The 26,249-nt window shown below is 32.7% G+C and overlaps 2 protein-coding genes across 2 annotated transcripts in view; one reads left to right on the top strand and one right to left on the bottom strand.

The window, feature by feature from the left end:
- Window positions 1–10,069, top strand: part of LOC129216014 (voltage-dependent L-type calcium channel subunit beta-1-like) — a 45,928-nt gene extending 35,859 nt beyond the window's left edge. The window contains exons 10-12 of the mRNA XM_054850150.1: window positions 810–905; window positions 1,064–1,333; window positions 4,089–10,069. Coding sequence (XP_054706125.1) covers window positions 810–905; window positions 1,064–1,333; window positions 4,089–4,604 — 882 coding nt within the window. The 3' untranslated portion in view covers window positions 4,605–10,069. The remainder of the gene's footprint in view (window positions 1–809; window positions 906–1,063; window positions 1,334–4,088) is intronic.
- Window positions 10,070–11,038: 969 nt separating this feature from the next.
- Window positions 11,039–26,249, bottom strand: part of LOC129217292 (calpain-C-like) — an 81,353-nt gene continuing 66,142 nt past the window's right edge. The window contains exons 12-21 of the mRNA XM_054851567.1: window positions 24,854–24,972; window positions 24,073–24,118; window positions 23,228–23,293; window positions 23,050–23,107; window positions 22,678–22,736; window positions 20,368–20,436; window positions 20,136–20,214; window positions 18,450–18,566; window positions 13,629–13,687; window positions 11,039–11,550 (exon numbers count right to left, since the gene is read on the bottom strand). Coding sequence (XP_054707542.1) covers window positions 11,524–11,550; window positions 13,629–13,687; window positions 18,450–18,566; window positions 20,136–20,214; window positions 20,368–20,436; window positions 22,678–22,736; window positions 23,050–23,107; window positions 23,228–23,293; window positions 24,073–24,118; window positions 24,854–24,972 — 699 coding nt within the window. The 3' untranslated portion in view covers window positions 11,039–11,523. The remainder of the gene's footprint in view (window positions 11,551–13,628; window positions 13,688–18,449; window positions 18,567–20,135; window positions 20,215–20,367; window positions 20,437–22,677; window positions 22,737–23,049; window positions 23,108–23,227; window positions 23,294–24,072; window positions 24,119–24,853; window positions 24,973–26,249) is intronic.

Raw genomic sequence — 26,249 nt, 5'->3', positions numbered from 1 at the left:
GATCTCAGATCGTTATGACGCGATCGTTATTATGTGGGTCCATCCAGGAACCTCTAGCACCTAAACACGCAGCTGCGTAACGATTTCCTGTCAAGAATGTAAGAAAAATTCTGCTTGATTATCTTTACAATCTGGAGCCCAATTGGATCATTTTGACAAAGTTGAAGATCGAACGCGAAATTCTTACCGAGAACTAATTTAAAAAAAAAACATCATTACGAATATACTCCTCCTCAACACATGACGATGGTTAGCACTGTGCTATGCCATTGTTGCTACTGCAAATGGCATGTAAACTGCTATCAAGAGACATACCACTTCCCACCACCGTATCCCCACCACAACTCATACAGCTCCAAATACAGGAGGTTGATATACCGAAGACATGAGCGTGTGTGATAAGAGGAATAGAGTACAACGTTATCACCAGTCTTGGGATTAGAAAGTTGGTGCCTGTGGTAGGTATTGTATGATCAAAAGCTGCGTTTTACATTTGAAAATAATCGTCTTTCGAGTCATCAACTACTACTCGTCACAGAAGAATTTCATCAGGCCGTTACTGGAGTAATTTGCCATCTTTTTCTTCTTCAGGAATCGATAACACAGATTTATAAAATTCATTAGAGCCAAATAATCGATAATATCCATTAGTACTTATTAACTGAAGTTTCTCCCTGTAAGAAATAGATCTCTAACAATTCAAGTATTTTTTTCAATAAGCTTCTCATAGTGCATTTATGAAAATCGATCATGTTATAAAATTTGTGAATCATTATATGGTACTATAACTGTTATTTTTTTCATTTCAGGTTTTACAAAGGTTAATCAAATCCAGAGGCAAATCTCAAAGCCGGAATCTCAACGTTCAGATGGTAGCTGCTGAGAAACTTTCTCAATGTGCTCCTGTAAGAATCGATTTGCTAATTACATTCATCAGAAGAGATGGTTTTTTTTTCACTGTCAATTACTTCATTAAAACATAAATGCATTTTACGAAAATTCTAATGTTTTGCGCATTGTGCCTTCTTTCTGTTTTAAATGCCCATCTCATACTTTGTTTTAGGAAATGTTCGATGTGATTCTGGACGAGAACCAACTGGAAGAGGCTTGCGAGCATCTCGCGGAATTCCTTGAGGCCTACTGGGCCGCAACTCATCCCCCCAACAAAACCCCACCCCCGCAGATTCGAAGGCCCATCCCTTCGCCATATTCTCCCTCACCGCGTCTCGAAGAACCCTCCCGAGGTGGAGCTGGGCTTCAGAGGCATAATTCCACGCCTCCAGGCGTCAACTATAGGTCCGACAGTGACCGAAGACCCAGGCATTCGGACGAGGTATCCAGCTAAGTTATTCCTTTTCTTATTTTCAGTTGCCTTGGATTAGTGCTTTAGTTCAACTGGAATGTCTTTCCCGTTAATTTTGTATTGTTCCATGTACTATTTATACAGGGTGTATCAGTACATCGTTTACAGACTTTCAGTGTAGATAGAGTACACCTAGAAGATGGGAAATCACATAGCAATGCACGGTTGGAAACGCTTTCCTGGCGCGGTAGTGACGACTAAAATCACCAAGAAGACAACACACGAATAAGAGAAGAAAACATGTTTATTATCCTTAGTACAGCAAAAAACTAAAGAAAAAAAGAACATGAAGGAACCAACGATCGTCATCAAAGTATGTGTTCGACATTACGATCACCCCGGGCCGTGATGCGTGCCTCACATCTCTGGCGCATTGAATATCAAACGTTAACGTACGTACCGGGCATATTCCGGACTTCCCGCTGTAATAAAAACCACATGTGCGCATGCACCGTCATCTGATGTTTCGGTTTACGTAACAACATCATCGTGTACACTAGACAAAACCAGTATTTTTGCTGTATTAAAAATAATTAACATGTTTTCTTCTTTTTTTCGTGTCTTGTCTGTCTTGTGCTTTGTGTCGTCACTATCGCATCAAGAAAGCGTTTCTGACCATGCATTGCTATGTGATTTCCCATCGTCTAGGTGTACTCTATCTGCTCTGAAAGTCTGTAAACGCTGTACTGATACACCCTGTATAATTTTGAAACAAATAGTTGAATCAGAAAAGAGCGATAGTGGAAGTAAGCAAAACAACTTGACATTTGACGGTATCGTTGTCTGATTGGCGTTGTTTTCAAGCAACCCAGCGATCTATAAGCTCATGAACAGAATCGCCAAACCAACGAGTAATTCATGAAAGTGGCACGTGTTGGCGCCAAAGAGCATCCCCCTTCTTTACGTGCAATCAGGGATAGAAGTAGTCCTATATATCCTATATTTCCTATATTTTCAAAAAAAGCATCAAAAGTGTCCTGTATTTCCTATATTTTTGCCAATTGTCCTATATGTCCTATATTCCCATAGTTTGTTACAATGATTTATAGAAAATGACTATTGAAAAGCCTTTAGGTTACTTGATTTGCACTTTTTCTCACAAGTTGACAAAAGATAATTCAAGACTGCTTAAAAACGAGATACATAAGTATATATATATATATATTTCTTTTGAAATATCTGCCGGCACCCGCCTGTTTAAATTTTGTTGTAAGTGTCGAGTATTTTTGACAAAATTTAAAAATTGTTTTAAGAGAAAGCTTCAGTTATCCATATTTGATGACAAGCTCTCCAAACTTTTGACAAAGCACTTTGTTAATGAATCTTCACTAACAACAAAATGTGGTGAAGATTCAGCCATTATTGATTTTTAAAAAAAATCTATTTAAAATATTTAAATGTAGGTAATTATGAAAAAAAAAGAGAGAGAGATTAATGTAAAAATGTTTGAGGAATGGGGATCTGATGTACTTGGCAAAAGATGAAATGCAGAAAAATGTTAGGCAGAAGCTTTTCCAAAGTATAAATAATCAATGATTGTAAATAGTTGTATTAAATGTAAATAGATTTCAGATTGTTTAAATTTGTTTTCAAATATTTTTGTATATAAGTAAACTTATTTTCTTATTACATTATTCTTTCAGAAACAGGAAACTCATACCAAGTATCATTTTTATTTGAGTTTTTAAACTATATGCAGTATGATTCATTGAAATCATTGATAATAATTGATGCAAAAATAATTAGAAAAAATAAACTATGTATTGTTTATTTTTTCACATCAAAATCATTCATAAAACATGTCCTATATTTGTCCTATATTTTTTCGTGGAAAATGTCCTATATATTACAAGTCGACCACTTCTACCCCTGCTGCAATATACCAGACAACCCAATTATTACTTTAAGAAACTGTAGTATCGTTCTTGTTAAAACTCATCAGTCTGAATTAGTGATTAGTCGAGCTGGAGGCAGATAATATTTCATTGAAGCTGAGAGTGCCAACAAACTGGTATATAAAGTATATCTCACCAGCGAGTGTCCGCAGCATGGTGCCGTATTCCAGCTCGGTTATTCACTAATCCAGACTGATGAGTTCTAATAATGATGAGTTCAGAAAATGAGGCAGTTACTATACGCAAGATTTAATGAAATCTTTTTGTCACATAGCATGATGCATTCGATGCCGTTGAATTTTTTGTTAGTTAAATTTTTCGTAGTGTGTTTACACAAAGCCTTTATTTAGCGATCATAATGCGAAAACCTGTGCGCAAGGAGAAATCTTCTTCCGTTTGTAGACTTCTTAGTTCTAATAGTTTTCATGCTGAAAATGACCACGCAATATCCAACGTTCTTTTGCACTTACGACATTGCAACTAAAACAAAAATTTTAAGTTTTTTGTCTTCTAGTATCAACTTGCTCAGAGGTGCCCACCAAGGAGGGTCATGTCGAAAACTGCGTCATTTAAGTTTTTCGGGAGGTTGTTTTCAGGGGTACTTTTCTCCTTTCTGGAGGAGCTCTCATTTTTCAGAGGTTTGTGGTACTTGGGGGCAGGGCCATTACTGTTAGGGAGGATGCGCACCCCTGAATTTCTCATATATTTTTGTAATGATACCGAATTAATCAGGTTTGCATGTTCACCGTATATCTTCAAGACATTCCATTAAAAGATGTCACATTAATCTATGTAATAAATCGTTCCTAATGTGGAACATTTCCTTGCAGCCTATGTCTCCCAGTATGGACGTCGATTCTCAAGGCGACTACAGAATGATGCGCGACCCACCCCCAAGGAGAGAGCTACCGCCTATAGTGAGTGAACGTGGAGGGGGAGGTAGCTATGGACAGCCCATGTCTGGTGGTCCCTCAGACCCCCGAGACATGCATCCGCCTCTCCCCGACCGTTATCCGCAGACTCACCATTCTCGGGCTCCACCCCCCATGATGATGGACTTTAGTGACCAAGAGTACAGTGACCGCGCGGCTTGGGAACGCGGAGTCGTCAGAGACCGACCCCACGATTACTACATAGAGGACATGGATGCTCAGATGAAAGTGAGGATGGACGATCGCGGCGGACCACCCATGGACTATGGAAGAGGATATGGGCCCTCGGAAATGCGCGAGATGAGAGAGATGCCCGATCCACGGGATTTGAGGCATTCCTCACACCACCCACACGACAGGGATTATCCCTCACCCCACAGAGGACAGACCATGGTGCATAGGGACATTTTATGAATAGCCTTTAACTCTTGCCTACATCTGGACAAGACTGGTGGTTCGTCGAACCGACAAATGTTCCCCATTTGTGTATTCTTACTTGGACATAATTTGTCAAATCTTTTCGAGAGAACAAAAAGTTTGAACCTCTGGATGGATGTTCTTTTCATCTCGTAAACCTGTCTGTCAATATTTTCAATGTCATTCTTATTTTTCTCTGTCTTTGTACCACTCTCATGGAAGAACCCGCCCACAACCTGTTTGTACCATTTTTCTTTTGATTGGGCTGATGTTCTACTCTTGCTGCCTTCACAAAGTCCATCCCAGCACTAATCGTTGGTTTGTTGTTCATTGTCATACAAAGAATTAACTGACCTCAAAAATGTGCTTTTGACCTCTTGAAAAGAATCCTAGTCAACGTGTATGCTCAAATTTAGAGACTAATTTTTGACAATAAGTATATTTGTTCATCCCATGGAATTAACAATAATAGTTCATTCTAATACTTTTTTAAGAAAAGAAAATAAAGAATAAAAAAACTTCTGATCTGAAAATATAACTAGATTGGAGATGTGGAAGAGCTTTCATCAGAAGAACAGTTGATCTTTTTAACAGAAAAAGGAATTAATTTGTGGATGTTCTAAAATAATAGTGAATGCACACTTTGTTTTGATCTCTTTTAGTTATCCTCGAGCTTCGAAAATCAAAAGTATTTCATCCACAAGAGACCAAAACGTTGTTTCTTTTTTGACAAGTTTCTTGTGAAATATTTTCACTTTTTCTTATGTTAGTCCCACTTTTCTAAATGTACCTTTTATTTTTATTTCCACTGTTCATACCAGATTTTTCATGACCTTCATGTGAATGTCATGAAATTCATAGCCATATTGGCTTTTTTATGCGAAGTAAAAACTACATTAGCTTGATATCATCTGTGATGTGCATAAGGTTATTCAAGTAAAAAAAAATCCCGGCATCTACGTGTGAAAGATGCTGGCAAAGCCTGAAGAACTTTCTAGCTGACTGGTAAGGTACAAAGTAGACTTCACTAGAAGAAGGAATCGACTCATTTAGAACTTTGTTTTACGCAGCTGGTGTTGTTCAAACTTCGTTAATACTAGTCGAAAACTACGTGATCCTCATAGCATGTCTCTCTGTCGGCGCACTAATCATGGGTACAAAATTAGTGCGGCTAAACAATTGGTTCCGTTTAAATTCTGATTAGTGAATGCATTTTACACTTTTGCTTTTTGTTAGGAGAACTGAGATTAGCTAAATGCATACAAATAAGTATGATTATATATCAGTGCCTACTTTTCAATGCCCTTATAAATTTGATACATTATAGACTTTGTGCACAAGGTACAGAAGAAATTGTACACTTTAACTAAGAAAATAGTTTTGGGTTAAAGTACTATCTGATGGAAAAGGTTAACTAGTGATTTGATCAATTAATACAGGATTATGTTTTAGGTTGGTATACTATAGTCCTACCGCGAAAAGTTGAGCCTTTGCTCCGCCCCGTTCCAGAATTGTCCATTTTCGCTAAATGACGATATGGAGAGAAAAGTTGGAATGAAATTTGCAAGTGCTTCATTGGTTCTGTAGATTAAATACGTCACCTTGGAGTTTAAGAAAATAGCCAAAGAGGTAAAACATTTTAATTTTGTGCGGTCAAGGCAGTTGTCTCATTGGACAGGTCACATCCTACATAAGTGGGTGGGTCTTGGTTTTACTTCTTTCAGCAGCCATTGGTCAGAGATGATAACGCCCCCGATAATTTCAATTAAAAATTGGCTCGAGTAGAATTGCAATAAAGAATACAAGGCTTGTCATTTTTTTCCTTTTTCGCCAACTCAAAGGATTTATTGCCGCAACTTAAATCTTTCAGGTCTAAATAATCACATAAAGGAAATATACTAGGAATATTTTTTATATATATCGCCAAAATGTTGCTGAATTCCAAAATATGGCTACGTGTCCTTTCTTCCTTCGCTACCCATTTAAAGCAATGGACCCGTTTTCTCAAATGATTGACAAGGGTAATTTGTTCGCGGTCGGACTATATAATAACATACATACGAGGTGCAGAATTTCTTTTTAATCTCGAAAAGTATGTCACGACTTTATTCGTTATTCCGGATTCTCTATAGCTGCAGCTTTTATTGCTTAACTAAAAAGTACACTTCGAAATATAATGTAGAATAGTTATTCATGTGCGAACGTTGCATCACTTGATATACAATATCGTTGCATTATTTGAAGTATTTAAAATTAAAATTTTTATACCATTTTATGCCTTGAAAATTTAATGAACGTTGAGATTTGTGTAATGTTTTCTAAACATTTGAAGCAGCGTGTTATCAATGACAATTCCTCTGTCAGACGTTGCTCTAAGAAAATTAAAAATTGTTACTAGAGTTCATACTGCAAATTTTACAAAAACAAAATAAGCTGCATTAATACATCTTCCAATTTAAATTGTTTACTAGAAATTTGCACTTTTTAGAATTAAAAGCAGAAGGTAAATTAACGATTTTCTTATAAAATTTAGAATAAGTTTTGCAAAGTGCTTCAGAATTTATTTTGTTACATCGTGTCAAATTACAGTTGGTATTCGTAACCAGAAGCATTATATTTATTAAGTTCTAAAATTTAGAATTCACTTTTATTTAAATTTGATTTGATATTAAAAATACAAACTTTCTTTAATTACTTATTACAAAAAATAAATTGGTGCCTGGAGCATAAGTAATGACTGTTTACGATTAAGTTTAGCATTTTTATATTCAGGGTATTTGGTTGCTTTCCTTCTGTAAAATATGATTCAATATTTGCAAGTAAGATGCAATGCAAATGCAATTTTATAACAATCACAAAGTTTTCAAACTATTTAAGTTCATTTGATTCTTTGTCTTTTTATGAAAAACAAAATGAAATTCACATCTAAATTATAGTTGGATTAAAAATGCAATTCTATAATGAGTTATGTTGATTGTAATTTGTATTTTTTAAGCTGAGTTAAATATTTTTCAGAGATTCACTTGAAATACAGCTTTAAGATGTATTCTAACTTTTTTTCTTCTTAACAAAGGGTATAAATTACTTTTTTAAAATGCTAATGTCTATTATTTATGAATGAGTGATGTGAAATGTCATGAATCTACAAAGTAAGATTACTTTTTAGATTGTTACTAAGAGTTTTATGTTATTCTTTTAACATAGCAAATGCTTATAAAAATTGAAAACAAGGTTTATTTAATTTCTTCCAATATTGATTTTTATCTTAAATATTTCTCATGAAGGCAAGCTTTTTACAGTAAATGTCTGTTTACCTTCAAAATAGCATTCAGAACACTGAAATACGTTTGTGAATCTTAATACCATGACCTTTTTTATAATGACAATGTTGACTGTAATTAGAGAAATTACCATTCCTTTCTTAAGCAATTTCTTGAAGAATGACTCATTAAAGTACACGTTTAATGTTTATCTTTCGAAAATGTAGTTCATAGTAGTGAAATAATAAAACTGACGTCATGACTCTGAAAGGTGCGGTCCAAATTTATATTCATTAAAACGTAAGCAACTTTTGTTGATTATTTTTTAAAAAATAATCCAGTTGATTAGAAACTGCCAATTATTTGTTTGTTATCTGCGCTGAAAATTTTAATTTTTGGGATGTTGTAAAGTTTTTAGTATTTCATTGTTTATATTAACAAGACTATAAATGTTACAGTCTATAAGTCAAATATTCATTTAACTTATGTACTATATTTATGATTCAGAACTTGATTCTAATACTAAGTGATTAAAAAAGTAAAATTGTAACTTGACTTTAAAACAAATTTTTAAAAAATGGCAGACAGAACATTTTGTACTTGCATTGGAAGATAGAATTTATGAATGTAGCTTTACTTTTCTTCTTCTTTTCCTGTACTAGCAATAAATGAAATGTTCTCGTTCGTAAACATTAAAATGTTCTGTACTCTTTCCATGTCAAACTAATTAGACAGAAAGTAAGATTTCTTAGTTATGAAATTGAAATATATATTTCAGAAGCTTTGATCATTTGTAGTTTGCAAAATGTGTGGGAAATTTAAAATTGACTTTAGTTAATAAAACCGTGTATTAAATGTCTAACCTTTTCAAGAAAATTTAAACTCGACGTTGACTTAAGATAATTATCGAAAAGAGTCGTTTAAAAAACTTTTTATTTTTAACGTAGGTAATCACTATGAATAACAAAACAGCACAAAAGTACACGGAAACAGTTAGTGCTATTTTGGATAATCTATCTGATCTTACAAATTGTGACTCGTCCTACGCATGCGTTTAACTGAATTAGCTTTCACTATGTATTTACACTTCGTTTTGCAGTAAAAATTTCAATAAAATATTAAATGCAAACATTTCAAAAAAGAAAAAAAAAACCTTTTGTTTTCAAATTAAAGCATAGTGTCATAAAATGACTCCCTCTTCTATCTTTCTAAAAACAAATTGCAAAACTGTTTTTTACCCTTTGAAATCGTCTTTGGCCCGACGAAAATTTGCCATGACGTGTTAACTTTTAGCGAGCCAAAACCAATTTCGAAAGAAAACATTAGAATTTCATAATAAGTTCAATATCATTATTTTAAACTGAATAATGAAAAGACTCGAATCTTCTTTAAAATCGAAATTGTCCATCGTGGGCATAACTAATCTTGAAGAAGCTTCACTTGAATATGTTAAATATCGTTTACTGCGATGATACAGATCCACAAATGTCTTAGCTTAAGAGATTTCATATACCGTATAATTCGTTTCAGAACGTAAAACATTTTTTTAAATGACTGTCAAGAACATAATACATAAAATTTCAGAACTTTTTATGTATTATTTTCTGACATTAAAAGTTGTCTTCTTAACTATGCATGCATTCAGAACACAGATTAGCTTCTAATAAGACATTTTTATAAATTTTTGCGAAAGTTTTGATAGAATACTGAATCTTTAACGTAAAAGAATTTAGTCGACGAATTTATTGAATCTATGCATTTAAACTTGCACCATTTTTAAAGCTCGCTTAACTATGTCACTATTCAGAAACATCTAGCGTAATACTGCCGTGAGAATGACAGCTTTTAAAGAAATTATTTCTGGTTCAGCCATAAAAAGAAATATTTCAAAGTGCTTAAATAAAATGCACTCAAAATACTGCGTAAAATTTACATAAGCAATGCTACTTACTTTGAGTCTTTCAAATTTCAAAGACGTGGATAGTTTCGAATGGGAATATTTTTCCAAGCCAGATCATTTTCCCCTTGCAGCGGCTGTACTTTTAATATTTTAAAGCTTCCCGTGATACTAATGTTGCAATAGATGTATGTATGATCCTTTTTGTTATACTCGTTTCACCATTTGTTCCTGTTTTTGTCATTATTTTTGTGGCTTGACTGCATAATATATATTATATATTAAATTTCTGAAATTTTATTGAAGTTTGAGTTTCTATTTCTTTCTTTTATTCACAGCAGTATTAATTGAAAGATGCTAAACGGATCTTTTTAAATGCATGAAAATACCGCACCCCAGCAACAAAAGCGACACAAGTCAAAACAACTAAAGCCCTGAATCGTAGAATAAAGTTGCAACACGTTCGCCATCTTGGGGCTAAACGATGCTTTGTTTTATGTCTGCTATGGAGGAGTAGCGCGTTTTTCTCCTTGATTGTGGTTTCTTATTAACTCTATGTTAATACACTATCAAGAAGCACCACAATCAAGAAGTAAAACACGCGACTTCATAATAACACGCATCAGAAAATGGGCATTTAGCCCCAAGATGGCGGATGTATCGCTACTATTGGGCGAATCCAATGATGGTGTTCCTGGAATACCCATTACAAACTTGACACTGACAGTACCTGCTCAAGCCTGCTCATTACTAGCTGGGTGCTCATAACTAGTAATTTACATTTTGTATTCATTTCTATAATTGCTACTACTTATTTAGTAAAGCATCATTTGAAGAATATTCTGTGAAAATTACATAAATTTTTATGAAAAATGAGCCTTTGACAGCTAGCTACACTCCACCAACGTCTCAAAAAAAAAGATAAAAGGTATCATTGCGGTGCCTCTCACAATTCGTCTTTGAATCATCTGAAATGAAAAAAAAAACATGATGACTTTCACAGGTAAGTGTGTATGGGGGAGGGGGTCTTTTTTGCTTAATTTCAACGTATTTTAAAATCGAAACATTTTCCTTTCTTTTTTTTCAATGAAAATCCGGTGTTATTGACATTGCAAAGGATTTGCTCTTAACACTCATTATTGAAAATTTTTACATATTTTTTCCTTGGTTTTTATGAACTTTTGCAGACAGTTCATATTAACATTAAATTAGAAGTGTACAACTTTAATAATTAAAATTAATAACAATGAAAATAGGCTGCATAATATTTTAGTTTTATTTTCTTACACTTTAAAAATGATAAATCAGCAATAAAAATGTTTTGCCTAAACGGATGATCACACGACACAGAAAATACATTATTAATGTTATTTACAATATGTACACTTATTTACACGTTAGTCTATTAACAATTTCACGAAATATTTTTTACAATAATGAATTATTGTTTAAGCAAAACAATTAACATTGTCAGCAAAGATTATTTTTAAATGAAGATTAAGCATGTATAGCACAAAAGATTCAACAAGAATATTTACAAAACAGATTAAAAAATAATTTAAATGCCTTTGTCCATTAATTCAAAAAAAAAATCATAGTTTTAATTATAAAATGTCGGTGTCATAAGTATTTGAGGTATTTTTAACCCCTGAGTAAATTGCAAAGAAATAAAAGTTCACGAGGTGTTTCCTCCAACTTTCAATTCCGTATGGTATATTGCACGATTTTTTTTTTTTTTTTCCTTCTTGAATCTCTTATTTTAGCACTGGAGAGATGAGCTGAGCCACTGAAATAATAAAAATAGTTTAAATGATGAAAATCTAGTTACTTTTATAAACATTTGAATTTCATCATTAAGTTTTATCCATATCGCTAAAACATTTAACAATTCATAATTTTTACACTTTAAACTTACAGTTTAATCATATGAGGCAGTGGGAAGCAGAGGGATGTAGTCTGACCACGGATTGTATGGAAAGACAAACATCCGTTTTACAGCCGGAAATGGACGAATCTATTATTTTTTACCGATGTCAGCTTTTGCAGAAGCGGAGTCTCATTCAAAGGAGCGGAATACGCGCATCAAATTTTTACTTTTCCCCCTTATTCACATAGATTTGTCTTTTCTGGACATTTGAAAATTCCATGCAATCCGTGATTGAACAGTAAGTGGACATTTTCAAGTTTTGAATAAAACGCGTTTAAAGATACCTTAAGTAGGCTTTCATTGAAATTTTTTCTGAATCATGCTGTATAGCAGCTACTAGTACCATCTCTTGCCCCAAGACAGAGGAGAGGTTCACCTACCATGTGTACCGGTTGTCTCCAAATTTTTAATTTCGTCTCTTATATCCCTTCGCTTTTTACTGCCTCAGATGTTCATGAAAGATTGATTTTGCACGTTCAACACTAAAAGTTTTCAATAGTAGTGGAAGACGTAACTTTTACAAAAAACTTAGCTAAAATGTTTGGTTATCAAAGTTGGTGACAGCCTAAGTATAGAAGTTCTCACCTAAGCAACAACGTTTTAATATTCAAAACTATTTTTTCAAAATAAATTAAATACGTTTCCTTGCATAATTATAAGCACATTACATATGTTTAAAAGCAATACTTAATTTTCTGTACTGAAACAAAAATAAAAAGATGCTTTTTCAATTTTTAAAAAAGAAAAAAAGTTGAAAATATAATCTAATAATAAAAAATAGCGTCAGCGTTCATTACTTTTTCATCGCAATATGTATGCTTCAATTATCATTATAAATGAGGCATACACAGTTACTTAAACAATAGGCCATTTTAAATATAACATCAGCTTATAGACCAAGAGCTGACCCCCCAAAACGCAATTTATCTCTTATGGTGGGTGGCCAGTTTAAATAATAAAAAAAATATATTTAAAAAAACTTTTGCTCTAATCCTCCCCCCCCCCCCCCCTCCACTATTTTTGAGTCACACGCTGCGTGGGTGGATAAAGGTCAAAATAAAAGACAAATACTAACGTGACAATTAAATGGCTAAAAATTATATAATGGCATCATAATTTGATGCCAACAAGAAAAAACACGTAGCAAATTCCTTCCCCCCCCCAGCTGTGTTGGGGCAACGTGGTGCCCCTCAGGGGTGAAATATCGATTGTTAAACTAAAAAAAAATGATCACTTTCGTGGAAGGGGGGGGGGATTTTACAGGGTATTAGTTTCATCATTTTGATTGCCAAAAAAAAAAATTCCCCCCTCTGCCCCCCAGTAATTATGAGTCAATTTTTCGAAAAAAAAAAGTTTTTGTTCTTTATTTGGTCCGAATCGAGTACTATTCCAACTTTCGCATGATCGCTTAAATTGTTTAAAAAATTTTTGAATATTTATTCGTTAAAAAAACGCGTAGCAAATCCCCCCCCCTCCCACCTATGTTGGGACGAACGTGGTGCCCCCCCCCCCGAGTGATTTATCGATTGATTAAATTTAAAATATGATCACTTTCGTGAGGGGGGATTTTACATTTTTATTTTTTTCTTTTATTTTTGACCTTTCATACACGCACGCAGCGTGTGACCCAAAATTAGTGGGGGGGGGGGATTAGAGCCAATGTTTTTTAAATACATTTTTTTATTATTTTAACCGGCCACCCGCCACAAAAGAGATAAATCAAGTTTTGGGGGGTCAGCTCTTGATTTATTTTATTTTATTTTAAGGTTTCAGTTTAAAAAATACATTTGCTTCAAAAATGTAAATAGGTTTTGAAGTAATTTAAACTTTTAATTAAAAACATGCAATACAATTTCTAAAAATCACTATGAAATAAAAGTCAAAACATAGGTATTATATACTATAATTTTTTCGAAAAGCTTAACTTGTACACTTACTTCTTTTAAAGTCACTTTTACATAACCATTTTGTAAAGGATCTCTCTTTTCAAAAGCTTCTGAAAAAGAAAAAAATACAGCGAGTGAAAATATGCTTTGGAGAACAGTTGGTATTGACTTCATTAACAATTGCTTTTCAAATATCTAAATCTGTTCATTTGACCCTGTATAACATATACTGCAGTGAAAGTCTGAAATCTGGAAAACGTCGCTATTAGCCAGTGAATATTAACACTCACATACCAAAGACATCGGGGGAAAGATCGTATATTTCCGTTGAATCACTGGTTAAAGTCAACATTCTACAATTTACGTACTTTCCTGATGTAACATATACAACTCGCGAGGGCTAAATTTGAACGGGAGCTATGGTCCTGTAGTTTTTTTTTTTTTTTTTTGAGCAATCACGATTGCTTATTGCTTTTATTTGACTGTTTTTGGCGTACTATCATTTCTCCCACCGGCGTGGCGCCACCCTTTGCCAGCACCACCCGTCGCGTCGGTGCCCCGCCCCTCACGATGCTGCTCCTCTAGCGAAAACCGTCTCCAGGTTGCGTCCATATCCTACACACACACGCATACATACACGCACCAACACACATGCACACACAAACACATACACAACCACACAAACACATACACACACGCATGCATACAGAAACCTACACATACACACAAATACACACAACTGCCCACACACTCATGACTGCACACATGTCTACACACATACACATACCCCCGCCCCCACACACATACAAACACACATTCGTGATTGCGAAAAGCATAATTTGAATTCAAGATGACAAAATTCAAATTAATTTTTCTTTTTTTTTCTTTTCTTTTTTTTTCCCCCAGACGTATGCAATTTTTTTCATATTATACGGAGTTCAGACTGTTTACGCAGCAAAATGAATTTTGAAGACCGTAGGGATTCTTCACTTCTTTTGTTTGAAATTAAGACCTGCATCTTGCCAAAAGAAACTTTTAAGCTAAACTAAAAGCCTCGGAAATAACATTTTTGTTGATAAGATATATATTCATCCACAATAAGAGGGTTTTAAACTCTAAAGAATTGTTTTCCTGAAAAAAAGATTCAATGGTTGAAACTTTGTCCAAAATGAAATATAATTTAGCGTAAATGAAAATTTGTAATGGCAAGTGCTCATAGAGTAGCATGATGTTAGTTCGAAGTAAGAACATTCTAAACTAAATATTAAATGAATGAAAATAGTGTCAGTCTAAATATCGATCATAAAACTTACATGTCTTTTATGCAACAAACCACTTTGTATTAAAAAGGATCTCTCTTAATGCGAAGGTTCAAAACAATCAATTATCAAATAAATTGGAGAAAATGAAGAATTAAATAATACTTTCTATTATTTTCATTTTACCCCTACACTGTAAAAAGAATGTGTAAGGTTACCAGGTTTAATGGATATAACGTTACACGAATTCTGAAGTGTGTAGTATTATTGTTTTAAAAACTCAAATTATTGGAGAAACCGGGAGATTACCAGAGCAGGTAAACTCTTATTGGCGAAACCAAAAACCGGCCTTTGTGGCCGAGCGGTAAAAGCTCTTAAAAGTAATTAAATAAATAAATAATTGGTTTATATTGGTTGGGGGGTGAAATAGCATGAGCTTGATAAATATTGACTAAACGAGTAATCAAAAGCAAGAGTTGTTAAGAGCTAGGAGGGTTGGAACTGATGTGATATACCCCACCCTTGGCGACTTTTTCCTGTTGGCGCCAAGAAAGCGTCGCCAAGAAAACGATGTATGACGACATATGTCATACATCGTTCTTAGCGATGCTTTTTTGGCGCCAACAGGAAAAAATCAGATAAAAAAACATGATCAAAGCACTTCAGAACACAATATATATAAAAACATAAAAGCACAACAAAAAACATCACGAATATATGCTTCAAAAATGTACAGGGCCGGGGTTTTTTGTAAACATATTAAAATACAATGAAATAAATTATTGTATTAATTACAAGTCGAAATTAATGCATTAATTGTTTTTTCATCATTTCTCCGGGATACGAGCCCTCGGTCTCGAGCCGAGGTCTCATTACGAAAGTACTATGAGACCTCTGGCTCGCCAGGACCTCGCTCCGCTCGGTCCGTTATCCCTCCGGCTGTTAGTATACATTACAGTCGGAGTATGGTCACAATTATGTATATTTATGTATATTATGCATATTCATGTGTATGTACACCCAAGGGTGACTCCTTCCGTTCAGTGTACAATACTGACACAGTTTTAAGTGTGAAATATGCACCATTATTGTGCAGATTTATTAATAAAATTCAGCATTTTTAAGAGTACAACCGAAAGAACTTTCAATTGTTAACATAAAATTCAGTACCTAAAGGAGGCACGTTAATGTCTAAATAATTCGTGGCATTGATAAGAATTAACTTTTAGAACAAAATAACCGAACTATTTTTGTAAAATTAATTAACATACAGTAAAAATAAAGTTAAAAGCTACAAGAACCCCTCAAGGATTTGTAAAAAACAAAGAATTTCCGAAGTGAGAATTTTTATGTGAATTCTAAAATAAAGAACTTACCTTTTTATGGTATAAATCCTCACACTCAGTCCAAAACAAAACATCATCTGACAATAGCGCGTTACAGATACACACCACGTTGGAGTTAACTTTTAATTAACCTTCAAGTTTGAAGAAACTGGCATTTTCTAATGCTTTTACTCCAAAACACAACTACTGAATCTAAACTAACACAAAATAAGCATTCCTGTAAGGTATATTGTACAAAACAACACGTATCTCTCCTGCGTAAAACCAAGAACCCAAGTAAACAAGTTCGAACAAGTTTGCCTTCGCGTTGCCAACCACAGGTTAGTTTCGCCAAAAATTTATCGCCTCATTGGCGAGAAAAATATTTCAATTTTGTGCAAAAAATCGGCTGTCGCCAAATGGGGGGGGGGGGGGTATATCACATCTGTACCGGAGGGTTTTTTTTAATACTGTTTTCACAAAATTTCAAGTATTGCAAACTTTTTTTTTTTTTTTTGTGCTTTTAATTTAAAACGCATAGAAAGAAATTTTTCTTAAAATATTTAGATAATTTGAACCATCGAATAGTTAACGTGAAGTATACGTCTACTTACCATTGAAAATGAGTACCCGTTCAAGAAAGTCAGCTGAAAACGCAATATTTGCTAATGTGTAGCTTTTCAAGCACTTTTTCTGTAAGCATGCAGAAAACTCTGGTGTAACCATGCGCAGAAATGAGTGAGACGTTACGCTATAGTCACATTACCATGGTGTAACCTTTCACAAGCGATGTGTAACTTTACACTAGCTATATCAATCAAGTTACTAAAGAGCAGTGGAGGCAGTAACCTGCCACCGATTTTATACAGTAAAGTTAGGCAAAAAATTTTAACAGTGTATAAATATAATCTAAAGTTGTCTCAGAATTTCATTTTATTTATTTTTTTTTTTAATTCTCTTTTCGTGAATTAATTTTGACCTTCTTCATTCCATAAAACGTCTTTAGTGTACAAAAGTTTTAAAAAATGACGCTTTTTGATTGAAGGACACATTAAAAAATGAAAGTTTTGTCTCACGAAATTCAAAAAAAGAAATTTAATTCATTACGAAAGCGTTGAACTTTTGATGAACTTTCCAAAAGAATTTATTGTCTGGAATAATTCAACATGTGGCAATTAAAAACCAAATTAATTAGTTTCTTGTAAAATTTCATTAGATATAAAAAAATAGCAAAATTGTCTTATGCAGACCTATTAAATTTAAGGATACTGTAGATGCTCGGGACAACATAGACTGTAATCTGCAATTATCATAGTATTACAATGAACATATTGCTAAATATGGCTAAAAATTAAATGATTATTAAAGAAGGGCTCTCGTTCAGCCACTACGATTCCGTAGTAATGGCAGTTTTTCTTTTGAAAAAATGTTTTAGGGGGAAACCAGTTTAGACGGGTCAAAAAGTCCTTTTTTTTTTAATGTCATAAAATGTTAGTAGAACTATTCAAGAATATCTTGCCGAAATTTCAATTCAAAATTCTATTTAGTTCCAATGCTATGAGCAATTAAAAAACTGAAGATTGGAAAATGCTCACAGCAGTTTTTTTTCAATCTCGTTTTCCTCGAAACGACTTTTTTTCTACTAGCGTACATTCAGAGCAAAATGTTGTTAAATGTCGTTCTGTTATATTGTGTGAATATTCTTTATTCAAATACACTCTATATGAACCTAATTCTGGGATGATATTAATAATAAAAATATTTTGTATGCGAAAAAAGTGAACAAAAATGGTAGAAAAAAGTGAATTTTGTGTTCAAACACCTTAAAAGCATGAAATATTTTATGTTTTTAACCAGAATTAGGTTCATATTCTGAGAAAATATGTTGCTAACGATAGAGAAAAATTGCAAGGATTACGGGTAAAAATTGTGACTTCAGTAATGCACACCACCAACAAGCTCTGATGACAACCATCCATGGACATCAGCTTATAACTCTTCTATTTCTGGCAGAAATAACTTGAAAAATGACAAAGTGTACTTCAAAATATGAATAAAATATCCCTCAAGTTTGAACAAATTCTGATTATTCCTTCCTTGTTGAAAAAATTCAAGAAAAACACTAAAATTTCTGCCTCCTAAACTGGTTTCCCACCTTAACAAAATCGCTAGAAAATGAGCATTACGTGCTTTCCAGAGTAAACTTGTTTTCAGTGCATAATAGAATAAAATAGTAGTTTAAAGTTTCGGTTTTAAGACTATAATAATTACTGATTTGGAATGCTTACTGAACGATGTCGACAGATGCAATATACAAGATACGAAGTCGCCAAATCGCAGAGTGCCATCTTTTCTCATGTACCGGAATGCCAATAAAGAAAGAGTCTCTGTATTCACTTGGAATCCTAAAATGTCCGTGAAAATTCAATGAAAATATTGTCAAAAATGAATGTGTATTTGATTTTATTTTATAAATATGAAATTTATTAAGTTTATCATTCTAAATGATGACCACTCCGTAAGAGTGTACAAAAAGTTTTATTTTCATTTTTAATAGGAGTAAAATATTAAAATTAAGTGAGAAATAAAATACTATTATTTTACAAACATTTTGACTTTTTAGGCTAGAATAGTGACTGATTTGCTTGCATTTAAATTTTAATTCAAAGACAAGTCGCGTCGTTACAATATTCAGGAAGCTTTCTCTTTACTTTCATCACGTGTTAGCACATTTTATTTTCGTTTTTAAAAATGAGTCAAGTGTGAGTAAAATATCAGGAAAGTAATTGTATATTTGAGTTTTTAAACTGAAATTATAATTTTTATTAGCATTTGAATTTTAATTCACTGATCACTAACGTTTATGGAATTTGTAAAGATTAGATTTTAAAAAAGTCTATGTTATGAAAAGTTTCAATCTCATAAACCTATAAAATGACATTGATTCTCAGGAGTAATGAAAAATGCTTATCAGCTGTATGCAACTGTTTTATTTCTCAAGAACTGGATCAAACTGATGTTTGGTGCTTAAATGCAAACATTTCATTATGCATTTCATGGTTTTCGAAAGTAATATGAAGAACCCGGAATGAAATTAAAATAGACAGGGTTGCCAACTGCTCCGCATTTTGCGGAGTTGCTCCTAAAAAATAGCGGAACTCCACAGCTCCGCAAAGAAGTTATTTTGGTCTTAATTCTAACCAGGCTTAGCAAAGATTTTAATAAAATTAAACTTATTTTGATAATATTTTGCCAGTTTATTATGACAGGCAAGCAAATATGGGAAATTAAAGATCCTTATGCTCAAAGCATGACATAGTGTTTCCAGCTGTTTTATTAATTTAAAAATAATTATTTTTATGCCGGTGCTTAAAATGATTCTCAAAGCTCAAAAACAATTTTCAATAAAAGGTTTAAATTATTTATATTTATTTATATACAAAATACCTAGCTGCTCCGCAAATTTTCAAAATGCGCCTCAAAATCACCACAAATGCTCTTCAATTATATATATATATATATATATATATATATATATATATATATATATATATATATATATATATATATATATATATATATATATATATATATATATATATATATATATATATATATATATAGTTCGTACAAGGTTGACAACTCTGAATAGAAAATGTAATTAAGACGTAAGCATTTTGACTCATACAGACACAAAATATCTTGAATAGGATAAATATTTCAAGCAAAATTACAGAAAACAATTATGTGTGGATACTTAGAAAGTTTTTTTTTAAAGAGGAAAGGAAACGTATGGAAAACTAATAAGATAAAATTAATTGATCATCTGTTTCTTCGTTGCTAGCTTAATTATTCATCTTTTAGAAATAAACTTGAAGAAAACAACCAGTAACTATTAAGGGGAAAGAATAAATGAACAAAACTTTATAAAAGGTTTCATAAAAATACTGGGGAGGGGGGTACAGCTCACATACCTATATCAAAGAGAGCATCTCTTAATTTTTCTGCCCGCAACACCCCTGCAGTACCTTTGGTATGATTCCTAAATATCACCTGTAACACAAGATAAATAGCCTTTTACTTTTTATATAGTAAAAAATAATAAGATGCTCTTCAACCATTTTTATTTGTATTTTAAATTTATTTACAGATAGTACTTGTAAATAAATAACGTTTATGTTTCAAAACTATATAGAAAATAAATACCTGCCAATGCTTCAAGCTGCACATCAGATTTTTATAATCTGAAAATTTAAGTCTTCCGTTTCCTATACTCTAACATAAGTTAAGTCATAAAGATAAGTGTTCCGAATTATTCACAAATTTAATTGCAAAATTTATAAATTAAAAAGAAGAGTAAATATTTTAATAAATGTGCTTAGATGAAAGAATATGAATTCGGCGTTTTAAATAACAGGATTTTGCTCCGAATTCCTTACTTGTATTGATTCAATATTCATAATGCACGGAGCCAGTTTCGAGTATTTTGTACTTAAGTGTACAAAGTTTCCCACTCCCCATTTGCCTCCATAAGTTAAAACTTCCATAACTCCTTTCTTAGAGGGTGCTTACGTTATAAAATAAATCTATATTTCAAATGTCAACTTTAAAGGCTTAGTAATTTTGGCTCTGCGTTGATAGATCAACCAAGACAAGTTATTTTACATATATAGGCATCTCTCATATAACACGGTTAATTCGCTCCGTGTAGCATCGAAACCGTGCTATACGAGACTTCTTTAAAAACAACTATTTAACTTATTTTGTACACTAATTAATCATGTACATAGTGAAAATCATGTCAATACGTAACGTGTTGTATCGAAACTGTGTTTGGTGTTATATCGAAACCGTGTTATACGAGACTTAGAAATAATATGAATCAAGGAATATGTACCGTGTTGTATCGAAACCAAGTTTCATAAAACGAAGTAAAACCGTAAAAGAGTTATTATCAAATCTTAACATAATGTAATAAACAAAAATGATTCCACCTTTTTACTTCCTTTTACAAAAAAGTAAGTATTGCATTCGCGAAAAAAATTTCACTCCAAAATCGACCTTAAACTCTATTTTACTCACCCCTGAATGAATACTGACTTTTTTTTCCACTTGACCACACGTGGATAAGTACCTAAGAATGTATAGACACGCGAAATATCCATAATGACGATTCCCGAGTTAATTACAACGAATTTTCTCGTGACGTCTGTATATACGTATGTATGGGCGGATGTGCGTATGTATGTCGCATAACTCAAGAACGGTAAGTCCTAGAAACGTGAAATTTAGTACATAGACTCCTAGTAGGGTCTAGTTGTGCACCTCCCCTTTTGGTTGCATTCGGTTGTTTCTAAAGGGGCCTTTTGCCCCTTTTTGGGGGAAAACATTGTTAATTTCGATGTAAACAAGTGGCGTTACAATTTGCGAACACTTGGCGATATATTGCCAGTATTTTGGTCGCCATGTTTTGTCGCCAACTTGGCGAGAAATTTGGCGTTTTTTTAATTTTTTTATCTGTTTCAATTTGGCCACTGTTGGTGATATTTAGAGACTAAATTATTGAATCACATTAAAATTGCCAATAATGGGGAAATGACATTAAATAGGAGTAAAAGGAAGTCATGTGATGCACACATCAACTCGTTTAAAAATGACTTTTTAACTTATTTTGTACACTAATTAATCAGGTACATAGTAAAAATCATGTCAATACGTATCGTATTGTATCGAAACTGTATTTCGTGTTATATCGAAACCGTGTTATACGAGACTTGGAAATAAAATAAATCAAGGAATATGTACCGTGTTATATCGAAACCAAGTTTCATAAAACAAAGTAAAACCTTATAAGAGTTGCTATCAAACCTTAACATAATGTATTAAACAAAAATTATTCCACCTTTTTTACAAATAACTTTCGTGTTGTATCAAAACCATGAAGCATTAAATTCAAGTTTCGTACCTTGTAATATCGAAACCGTGTTGTACAAGTACCGTGTTATACGAGGGACGCCCTGTATAAATAACCAAATCCAAAGTAGTATTTCGGAGCGTAGATTCAAACAGGAACTATCAATAACTACAGATTACCATCTAACTACTAATTACCATCAGATGCTAGGAATCTAAGAAATTCATAAAAAAGTTTGGTATAAACGACGCTTCAACTACACACTTCTGGTCGCTTTTAAGCCTGATTTGCATATAGTATGTATTTCAAACAACACACACAAAAATATAAAATTTAAAAAAATCTCAAAATTTAAGATTTTTAGATTACTGTATGACTTTTTTTTTTTAATCTGCTGCGTTTAATTTACCCATTTCCAAAAATCAAGACATTGCATCAATGCAAAAACAATTTCCACTTTAATCTTTTAAAAACTATTTTTAAAATGCATTTGCTTTTCTGAAAAATAAATACATTATAAATACATTTTACCATTAATTATGTTCATTCAAGACTTAATTGATTTACCGATTATTGCTTCATATAAAATATTAAAAGGATACATCTAAAGCGAGAACAATTTGCCGGCAGACTTCTAACGTTGCACAACTCTTTACGTAATCTGAAATTTGCAGAAAGAGCAAATTAAATTCACGTTTAAATAAATAATAAGCAATATAAATATTTTAATGCATTTGTTTAATAATTTACAAGACACAGTCTTCGTAAAATTCAAAAAATTATGGCACACACACACACACAAAAGAAAAGTCAATCAGGTTATTTTAAATGCAGATTTTATGTATTGATATTTTGAAGAATTACTCAGGGTACTAGTACTGCAGCATCAGAAAACAAAAAGGAGCGCTAACAGTCATAGAAAAGTTTGATAATGCTATTTATATTGCAAATATTTCACTCAAAAGCTTTCATACCGTTAGGAAGACATACTTCTAAAACATCCTGCAACTCAAAGGCGTTCAACGTTTTGTGCTGAAAATAGATTAAAACAACCATAATTACACGTAAAGGAATTGAATGTTTTTAATTGTTTTTTTATGAAGCAGTACTTTAATAAAACATTTGCAAGAAACCAGGATCCAAGGTATTTACCTCATCAGAAAGTTGCAAGAATATTCCTTCATATGAGTTAATTTTTGTTTCTATTGATGGCGTAGCCTATAAATAAAATGAGCATGCAAAATTAATATTTCTTTTTCTTAATTCCAGGACTATATCAGAGCAAAAATGAATAACTATAATTCAGAGCATAAACTACGCCGCTAGCTCAGTCATTCATCTGAAGACTACAGTTTTGTGCTTATTAGCACTCATCAGCCTGGAATAGGAAGTGACAGAGCTGAAGGTGCAAAAATCTCTGTCAGTGCTAATTCTATATTAGCTACCAGTTTGTTTGGCCCTCTTGGTTTCCTTAACTGGTTTTCCACCACCAGCTCTGTCACTTCCTATTCCGGGCTGATGAGTGCTAATAAGCACGAAACGGCGGTCCTCGAATGAACGACTGAGCTGGCGTGTATTTTATGTATTTCTGCCTTAGTCCTGGCTATAGGGCGGTAACTTACAGAAAAAATAATTCGGAGCCTCCAAAATGTTATGAAATATCAAAAATAGTAATAAAAAAAACATGTTTTTGCCTTCGAGTAAATTTTTTTAAATTCAGTTTTAGTTAATTAATGTTTAAGCCCAAAAAGCACTAAATAGTTAAAGGTAATCGAGTTGGCAACGTCAGTTACTTCTGTGCATGGATCCGTTTGATTTCCATGTGGACACGAGACAGATCAATCATGTTAGTCATAGAACGTGTAACTTAAGAATAAATTTTTATTTTTATTCCACTCAAGAACTAGTAATTGCTCTAATCTTAAAGAAAGATATAAAAATACTGGTTGTGTAATACATAATTTTAAAAGATTCACACAAAAACGCATACTTTTTACCTTAATAATAGCAGACTTCAGTACAGCTGGAGAAGCATCTAGTAACCTAAAATGAAAATCAGAAAAAAATTTCATGTCTTTTTTTTTTTTTTTTTTTTTTGTAAAACTTGCTACAGTAAAAAATATTTCGCATCATAAAAATTAAAAATCTTGGCGCTTTAGCTCACTATCATGTTAACTTTTATGAAAACAATATCAAATTCACTTAGGCATTGTTGCGCAGTAATTTAAAACTAATAATGTTAATGGCGAAAGTTTAAAATCAAGCGCATGAATTCGGTCTATAAAAACAAGCTAACATAGAATTTAATACTGAATTGTGCACAGTACAAAACTCAAAAAATTAATGGGCAAAAAATATTCATGCTTAAGTAATTTCAGGAAATGCTTTCTTACTTTAGATATCATATATGAAAATAAGCTGCTTTAGTTTTCTACAAATTTCTTGCAGTTTTAACGGACACCGCGGTGAAAGCATACATAAAAATAAAGAAAAGCAAGGTAAAAAGTCTTGATATTATTAATGTTTTAAATTTTAATTTCATGTTTTCATTTACCAAAAAGCGGATCATTATAATATTTGGACTATTTACGTGCTGAATTATTTTCCTATTTCCCTTTTCTTAGCGCAATCCTAGACATACATCCAACTATAAATGACTGCACTTTAAAATCCGATTCCATTCTATGCGCGCTTTGAAGGAACCTAGTAAACGCAAAAATTCAAAACACCAAAAAGACAAGTTTTAATTTTCTCTTTAAAATTCATTAACGATATTACTTTAACTTTATGGCCTTGTTGGATATCACTCTGATGGTAAAACTTGCTTCTTCCGCTGGATCGAAGGTAGTAGGAACAACGAGGTAGCTTCCTTGTTCGAAATGTACTCTGCCAGAAACCTGTAAGGGGCAAAATGTGAATTTTAAGTAACAATTTATTTAAATGCGTGCTTCATTTGATTTATTTAGAGTACTTTAGTTTGAAACCATAAAAACTAATGTTTTTTGACGCCTGATCTGAATGCATATATCTATACTAATAATATAAAGCTGAAGAGTTTGTTTGTTTTGAACGCGCTAATTTCAAGAGCTACTGGTTCAAATTGAAAAATTATTTTTGTGTTGAAGAATCCATTTATTGAGGTAGGCTATAGGCTATATAACATCACACTATAACTAATAGGAGTGTAGCAGCAAAAAAATTGAAATTAAATCAATTAGTAGTGGGGCATACTACATTCCGTGGGAAATTTCCCGTGAGGAAATTGTGAGACCAATTCTATTATGTTCCTTGTGGCCTGTGTAACCATGCCTCACCGGGTGTTTTGCTTGAATTTGTGTCAGACGGCCTGTATGACGTCATCAATCCAAGATGGCGGCTGTAATAAGTTTTTGCAATTATGACTCAATTTTTGGGTATTTTGTGATAATTTTCTGGTGAATTTGCTTGATTAATATTCTATTACTTTTCTTATTATAAGTTGAAAGTAAAATACTTAATTTATTTGTTTATTAACTCATTTAAAAAAAAAAAAAATCTGAAGTCTTCATTTTTGACTTTAGCATTCAGAATAAGCTAGTTTAAAAGTACCTCTGGTGAGTTTTTGCAGTTAAAAATACTTTTAATTTTCAGGCTAAAATCATTAAACATTAATACAGTCGAACCTCGTAATTCGGACACGCTTATAACGAATTACTGTTAAATACTACTACTGTTAAATAACTACTTCGATCCCCGTCTTACTGTACTAACACTTATTTTATTTTTATTTTTTTTAATAAAACGAGCTACTGTTGAGACAAATTAACTTTTAAAGTTCATTTGAGTTTGTTTTAACTAGGTTCGACTGTATAATCGTTTAACAGAATTCCTTATAACCTGTATAATTACGGCTTAGCAGCTTTTCTTGCATCTTTTAGAACGCATGTTTCATTTCATCAGCGCAGCTTACATTCATGCAGAAACTGGTACATGTAACTAAATATTTTTAGGGGAAAATTTACCAACAATAATCACCATGGATATTGGATTATACAAACCAGTTTTAAAACTTGCCATGTCAAACAAAAATTTGTACAGGTCTTGATGACAATTTGACTGAGTTATACAGTGAATCTGTAGTGTCAAAAAATCTTGCAGGAAAGTATGTTATTATAGACGGGCTACAGAAGCACAT

This window comes from Uloborus diversus, chromosome 2 (genome assembly GCF_026930045.1).
Source record: "Uloborus diversus isolate 005 chromosome 2, Udiv.v.3.1, whole genome shotgun sequence".
Taxonomy (NCBI): Eukaryota; Metazoa; Arthropoda; class Arachnida; order Araneae; family Uloboridae; genus Uloborus; species Uloborus diversus.
Note: the sequence above shows the minus strand (reverse complement) of the source record. Positions and strands in the feature narration are given on the sequence as shown.